The sequence below is a fragment of the Canis lupus genome, chromosome 36, assembly GCF_011100685.1.
Source record: "Canis lupus familiaris isolate Mischka breed German Shepherd chromosome 36, alternate assembly UU_Cfam_GSD_1.0, whole genome shotgun sequence".
Taxonomy (NCBI): Eukaryota; Metazoa; Chordata; class Mammalia; order Carnivora; family Canidae; genus Canis; species Canis lupus.
In genome coordinates, this window is record NC_049257.1 from 20,212,505 (window position 1) to 20,219,819 (window position 7,315).

General features: G+C 57.1%; 1 protein-coding gene across 1 annotated transcript; it reads right to left on the bottom strand.

Annotated features, from left to right (window-relative positions):
- Positions 1–2,796: 2,796 nt before the first annotated feature.
- On the bottom strand, positions 2,797–6,519 carry EVX2 (even-skipped homeobox 2). Its single transcript, XM_038584513.1, has 3 exons — positions 6,093–6,519; positions 4,874–5,154; positions 2,797–3,519 (listed from the first exon to the last, which is right to left on the bottom strand). Exons 1-3 carry the CDS (start codon positions 6,517–6,519, stop codon positions 2,797–2,799), a joined length of 1,431 nt encoding a protein of 476 aa, XP_038440441.1.
- Positions 6,520–7,315: the final 796 nt, after the last annotated feature.

Genomic DNA, 7,315 nt, shown 5'->3' on the forward strand with positions numbered 1-7,315 from the left:
ATGATTAGAATGAATTAATCCGTCTGATATGTGTATTATATGGATTTAAATATGTTGTTTTAAGAGATTTTCATAACCCTGGATGCCACAGTTAAAAACAAACACCAGCACGCACCGTTTTGCAATCTCTTAAACAAATAAAATCGCTTTGATTTAAATAACATTTATTTTACATGACCAAACACAATAAATAATGTAATATACAAAGCTTTATAATTATTGCACATTTGTAAAATATCTTACAGTGAGTTCATACAGCCAGCAATATTTAAAGCACGGAGACTTTATTTACAATTTTATTTTAATATAATAACCAGATCCAATGGACCTAACGTAAGATGAATTTATGTTCATTTTACCAACCAGCATTCTCATCAATCATATATATTTTGGGGGGGAAATGTAAACATTATTGCCTAAAGTACCTTATATACATCTGATAGCTGATCGTAAGAAAGGACTTTAACAATCTACAAAGGTAAAGCTGATAAAAGGGTACCATATTTTGGTTTATTTTATTTAGCCTTAAATTATATATTAATATTTTTAATGTAAACTCAGTAACAGCTGGCATAATCAATATTTTACGTAAGTAGTCTCATCTCTTTAAGGAAAAAAGAAAAAATTTGAGCTGTAGATCATTTCTATTTCATTAGAAAGTTTTCTAATACTTTATGGGAATATTTTAATAGACCCCAGGAGTCTTGAAACGCTGTTTCCCCTTGAAATATTTTCCATTTCATGAAAATAATAAATTCTCCTGGAAAATGAATTTTCTCAAAAGTTTCCTGAAAGCCTATCTTTAGGAAATGAATGTTTTAAAATCCAGTGTCTTTAAAATAACAAAGCTATGTCAGAACACGAATTTGAAATAAATCACAGAAATATAGTGCCAATGGGTATATATGGATGTGTGCGCATCTCTTACATATGTATATGTTCAAGAGAATGGATATATATGTATATACATACATATACATATATACATACATATATACACACGAACATGTAGGCGGCACACCTACATTTTAATACACACACATACCCACTTTGTTGGGTCTAAACATGCACTAGCAAGTTATTTTAAGGGCTTCAACTCTTCAGAAAATCTCATTATGTGAGGAGCGAAGTGGCTCTGCGGGGAGCATTATGGAAATATCTGGGCTTGATTTAATGAGGCTGTTCACATTGGTGGACTATCAACTTAACAGAGAAAAGTCTACCCAGGGCGTCCGAGTTACCAAAATGAAAATTGGCAATTGAGATGATAAGAACGTGGCTTTCTTCTGCGAAATCACTTCAGGTAACAGAGATAACATTAAGTCACATCCATTCTATGCACCAAGAACAATGTTTTATGTACCGAGTCTCTTATCCGTCTCTCCTAATGACTTCCCTTAGCGGGTTGTTAGTACTTGACAGCAGGTCTCCGTGCGGGGAACTTTTCTCCAATTCCACATTCAAAGGAGGTCCATCAGAGAGCATGATTGGCAATTTTCGTCATAATCTGCACATTATTAGCATCAAAATTGACGTGGCAGTTAACACTGGTGGGTTTTGATGTGCCTTTCTTCAAGTTCAAGGAAACCCTTCCAGGAGCCAGGGTGGGCAGAATGGGTCTCGACAACCCAGCGGTGGTTTTGCAGAGGCGAGAGCGCAATAGACATGCGTGAGGACGGTGCCAAGAACCGCTTCGCCCGGGGAGAAGGACAGCGGGGAGGGAAGGGGGCGAGGGGGAGTCGAGGTCGAACTTGCAACAGTGTCTTAGGAAAAGCTTCACGATAGGACCGTCGATCTCGAGATTCGAGTATTTCCCAGGTGGAGTGGAACCCGCTAGTCGGAAAACTGAGCTGGAAACGCTTCTTCCAACTACTCCAGCGACCTCTCCGTCTCGCCCTCCACCTTCCCTGCGCGTCCCTTGCCATTCGAGGCCTGGCTGTGCCACCCTCCTTCGCCCGTTACTTTTTGCATAAAATATGCAAGACGCCTCCACCCCACGCCGGGGATCCCGAGAGAGGACGGTGGCGGGCCGGGAGTGCAGGCGACACCGCCGCCCCTCCCGGCCTCGGCTTTGCCCTTCCTGGGGAAGACCGACCGCCGCAGCCCCCCCCCCACCCGCGGCTCCCAAAGCCCCGCGGCCGCCGCGCCCTCCGGCCGCCCTCGCGGCCCTCCCGGGCCTCGGCTCCTCCGCTCTCCGTGGACGGGGCCCCTGACCCGCTCAGGCCGCGAGAACAATTGCCACCTCCCCAAACCCTCGTTTAAAGAAAAGAAAGGATGGAAGAAAGAGAGCAGCAGCAGGGGAGCCTCGGGGGTGACGCCCCCACCCACACACCCCGCGCGGAGCACCAGCGCACCCCAGCCCCTCTTTGTTGTGGCTCCGCGTCGCTCCTGGCCACGTGGTGGAGCAGCCCGGGCCGAGGGCTCGCAGCCAGGGCCGCGGCCCCAGAGGACTCGCTGGGGGGCAAGGGGATTGTCTTCGGGAAGACCGGGAGCTCCGGAGCGAGGCGGGAAACGGGGCGTGGGCGGTGGGAAACGCCAGGAAGCTGCTGGGGAGCAAATACAAAAATAGAAATAATTTGAGGGTACACCCGCCGGGTTTTCGCGCGGCTCTTCTCCCCGCATTCGGTCGGGGCAGCTTCCCTTCGGCCTCTCGCGCCGGGGCGCCCCCTGGCGGCAGCTTTGGCAGCGGGCAGCGCGCAGAGGGCACGTGGGCGCACGGAGGGCGCGGGGGGCGCTCAGGGGACTCCCGGGCACACTCTGAGCGGCGGGCACAGCCCCCTGGCGGCGGCGACGTAGTTATCTGGTGAGCGGCGCCTCGTCCCTCTGGTCCGGCGGGCTCACGGCGGTCTTGCTAAGCACCGCGGCCGAGTAGGGCAGGAAGCCGCTCTCGGAGCGCGGCGCCGCGGCGCTGCAGCCGAAGTCCGAGCCCCCCGCGGCCCCCGCGCCGCCCCCGCCCCCGCCGCCGCCGCCGCCGCCACCTCCCCGGGAGCCCAGGGCCGCGGCGGCGGCGGCGGCGGCCGCGGCGGCCGACTGACTGCTGTGGCAACTGAGGCACGAGCAGGGCGCGGAGCCGCCGCTGGGGGGCGCCCCGGCCGCCGCGGCCGAGGAGGCCGCAGCCGCCGCAGCTGCTGCAGCGGCCGCGGCCGAGGCCGCGCTGTTGAGCCCGGCGGCGGCCGCCGGCGTCTGGTAGAGGCCCGGGTGGCGGAAGCTGCACAGCAGCTCCGGCCTCGAGTAGGGGTGCGAGAGCGCACGGAAGGTGTCCAGCGGGCGGATGGAAGTGGCGAACGGCGACGAGGCCGCGGCCGCGGCGCCGGAGGCCGCAGCCGCCGCGGCCGCGGCCGTGACCCCCACGTGCGGGTAGTAGTGCAGCGGCACGTGCGAGTGGAAGGGGTAGGGCAGGCTTCCGGTGGCGGCCGCGTGCGTCATCATGTAGGTGTAGAAGCTGGGGTCGGCCGGGTGCGGCCACGACATGGCCAGGCGCTGCCGCTTGTCCTTCATGCGCCGGTTCTGGAACCACACCTGAGGGGAGAGCCGCACGGCGGCCGGCCCGGGTTAGGGGCTGCCCTGGGCCTCGGCCCCCGCCCGGCCCGCCTCCACCCGCCCCGGCCTCCCGCGGCCCGACCTGCTCCTCCCGGCCGCGGCCCAGCTCCGAGACCCCTCCGCTCCCCGGCCGCCAGGGAGGCAGGCGAGGACGGGAGCGGCCGCGGGCACCCCTCCTCAGCGGAAATAGGCCCCTGCCCTGGGTGCGACCGCCGCGGCTCCTGCCCCCCGGCTTTTCTGCTGCATTTTAAGGTCCCAACGCCACCTTTCCTCTCCTTCCCGCCACCCACGGGTGCCCAGTCTCTCAATCCCAGGCTTTGCACGGGATTCCAGGCCACCTTCGAAGAGCGGCTACCGCGGCAGCTTTTCTAAACGGGTCGCCGCCCGAGGCCTTGAGTCCCCTGAGCTGCAAGGCCCTGCCCCGAGGGCACGGGTCCGGTCGTGCTATCGAAGGGGACGATTTTGTTGGAATCGTTGGCCTCAAATGAGTGGCGGGAGCCACAGCCTCTTAAACTGGGAAGGAGACTTTTCTACCCCTCCCAACACAGTCTAATGAAGACATCATTCGTCACGACTCTAAACTTTAAAACGCCCGATCAAACCAAAGGGTGACTTCCACGACCTCCCTTACCCCTTGCAGTTTACTCTTTTCTCTCTGTGGAGTGTGAGATCCTCCGTGAAGTGTTCGCCAAGTCGCCCAGCCTCCCAGCTCTCTCTCCCGGATTAATAAAATTAACCAGCTAGAGATCCAGAAGTAAGGACCACTCCGTTGCGTTCTTCACCCCCACCCCCACTAACCGAAGGTTGCTTTTTTTTTTTTTTCCCTGCTGCCCAAGAGAAAAATGTTTAGGAAACTACTTTCTCGACCCAATCGATTTTTAAAATCCAGTATTCTTTCCTCCATGTTGTAACGATTTATGTGGAAAATAAATCTCCAAGATCAAGAGCAGATGAAAAGTTTCACCTAGGGTTCGAGCCAGAGGAACAAAGACCAGCCGGCTTTGCCGCCGAGGGGGAAGGGGGGCCAAGGACGTGGGCTCGGGGCACTGGGCAGGCGCTGGGCGAAATCGAGCAGAGAGGCCAGCGTTTGCGGCCTCGGCCTCGCCATTCCCGGGGCCTTCCCAGGTCAGCCAGGCCGGCCAACCCTTAGGATTCGGCAGCTGAGAAATAAATAGGCCAATTCCTTCGGCGTCCCTGCGCCCCTGCGGATTTGCAGGCCCTCAGCTAAGGGTGGCCACGCAGGAAGGAGGCAGGAGAACCAAAACTCAACTCAGACCCCCCACCCCCACCCCCACCCCGGGGAGGCTGGAAAAGGCGCCGCTGGAATCAATACCTTGATGGTGGTTTCGGGCAGGTTGAGCGCCGCGGCCAGCTCGCACCGGCGGGGCCGCGACACGTAGTTCTCCCGGTAGAACTCCTTCTCCAGGCGCGCGATCTGCTCGCGGGTGAACGCCGTGCGGTAGCGCCGCACCTGATCCGCGCCGGAGCCGGAGCCGCCCAGCGCCGCGCCCCCGCCGCCGCCGCCGCCGCCGCCGCCACCTCCGTGCAGGCTGCCAAGGCCAGAGCCCGACGCAGACGTCGTGGTGCCCGCGGCAGAGCCGCTCTCCGCGTACCCTGGCAAACAAACGGCCGACAGTGCGAGAGTCACCGCAGGCCCGAGACCCGGGCGCCGGGGCTGAGCGCGGACGGGGCAGCCGGGGGAGGACGGCGAGGCGGCTGCCCGAATTGATAGGGTCTGTCATGCTTACAAATTGCTGCCTTTAATGGAATCAATAAAGTTTGGGGAGCCCTTCATAACCAAATAATAAGAACTCAATTAGGAAGGGCGTGTTGTTTGTTGTTTGTTTTTTTTTCTAGGTAATTGGAAATTTTCAACTCGGGAGAAAAATTGGCCAAGGGAAAATGCCTATATGTAGGCGCAGTTTGGGAAGCTCCGGGTTTCCCATGGTCTGAGGACGGTAGGGCAGCTTTCTGCAGGGCTTCCGACCTTTCTTGGGTTGTCTTTTGGGTTTGGTTAAAAATATTTTTAAGACTGGAGAGACAGCAGCAGCTCAAGCCAGAACCCTTAGGGGGTGGACTCTACTTTTCAACTCTTTCTCCGCTGACCCCAGCAGGTCTCCCAGAGGCGCCCGGCGACGCTCCCTCCGACTTACTCAGGCTGCCCCCTCCGCTCGGCCTTGGGGAATCAGGGGTAACGGAGTTCGGAGCAGCTACCAGGGCACCCTTCCCGTAGCGCGGCGCGGCGGCTGGCTGGGGGCCGGGCAGCCCGCACAGGCTTGAGACCAGCCCGCAGGAACACTCTCTGGGACTCGGGCGCCGGCGGGCGGGTGGGCGGGCCCGGCGCCCCCCAGGCCTGTGCCTGGCTGGGAGGCTCGAGGAGCCAAGCACCAGTGCGGGGTCCCCAGCATGCGCCCCCTCCCCGCCCGAGCCCGCTGGGTGCAGCTTGCCCGCCGAGGGTCGGGTAGGGGCAAAGGCAATCGGAAGGGCCAGCAGGAGCCGCGGAGGAACGGGGAGAGCGGGAGCCGAGAGCGCGGCCAGGGCGGCGCGGTTACCTTTGCCATTGTTTTCCTTGAGCGGCGCGGCAGCCAGGCCGCCAGGGGAGCGCAGCGCGGAGCAGCCCACCTCCACGTCGCTGCTCATGTCCGCCTCGGCGGCCGCCTCTGAGTAGTGACCCGGCTTTTTACGGCCTTCGGCGGCGGAGGCGATTTCGGAGGAGACGGTGCTCTCGCTGCCCGGGTGCTGCAGGTTGAACAAAGTGTCTATTTCGAATTTGCCCTTGGCAGGGAGGTCTCCCAGAGCGCCGTGCAGGGGGGCGGACGGCAGGCGCGGGCTGAGGCGAGCCGGGTGCTGCGAATTTTCCAGGGCCTCGAGCACAGCATTGCCAGCCGAATCGGACAAATTGGAGAACCGCTTGCCGGCCGTGGGGCTGTGCAGCCCTCTCTCCATCAGAATCATCTCTTTTCTTATTCTTTCCATCATCTCAGCTTTCTAAAAAATGTCACAGTGGCCCGGCTGTCCCGTCCTAATGATGGGCTGCGCCTAGGGCTAATTCTCATTCAGCCCCAGCGAGCGCCTCTAAATATTATTATCTCTTTTGGAGGGAGGCGGAAAAATTGTGGGATGCCAGAGCGAGGGAATGACTGGTCAAAATGACCCATACATCCTTCCGAGCCCGAGATGTCATTCATCAAAAAGTAGCGCTCGCTCGTCATTAAGGTACGAATGACGCCGTTCGAATAATCATTTATTGTAACAGGTTTATAAGCAAATAAATACACGCTCCTGTCAGTGGGTAATGAAGGCGGCTTCGGAGCAGACAAATAGATCCAGGTAGGAGGCGAGAAGAGACAAGAAGTGAGGAGGAAGGCTCCGGTCCTTTGCCCGCTCAGAGCCGGTTCTGTTCGCCCGGGGGTTTGGCCTCGGGGGTGAAATTGACAGTCTGATTAATAGAGCGCGCCGCGGCACATTTCCCCCTTCATTTAGGGGCATCATTACGCTCTCAGTTTGCTGGGTTGCCCCTTAGGTCCTAATCATGCAGCGCCTTCCTCATTTTTCCTCGGACATAGATACGTGTTAAATAATAGATAATGCTTTGATTTTCCAGAGTAGATCGTCGGGAAGGGTTTTTTGTTTTTTTTTTTTTTTTAAACATTTACAAGCGGGAGGGGGGTAAGGGAGGGGACAAGAGGGAGGATGTAGGAAGAGTTGCGTAAGGAGACCTTGTGCTCCTGTCTGGATTACTTATCTTTTGAATTTCAGAACCAAATATGTATTT

What these genes read in the sequence shown, in the direction of transcription:
- EVX2 (XM_038584513.1), bottom strand. Translation starts at nt 6,519, where the DNA reads ATGATGGAAAGAATAAGAAAAGAGATGATTCTGATGGAGAGAGGGCTG. An exon ending in CAAGGAAAACAATGGCAAAG is followed by an intron (nt 5,155 to 6,092) that starts GTAACCGCGCCG and finishes TTTGTTTGCCAG; the next exon opens with GGTACGCGGAGAGCGGCTCT. An exon ending in TGCCCGAAACCACCATCAAG is followed by an intron (nt 3,520 to 4,873) that starts GTATTGATTCCA and finishes CTCTCCCCTCAG; the next exon opens with GTGTGGTTCCAGAACCGGCG.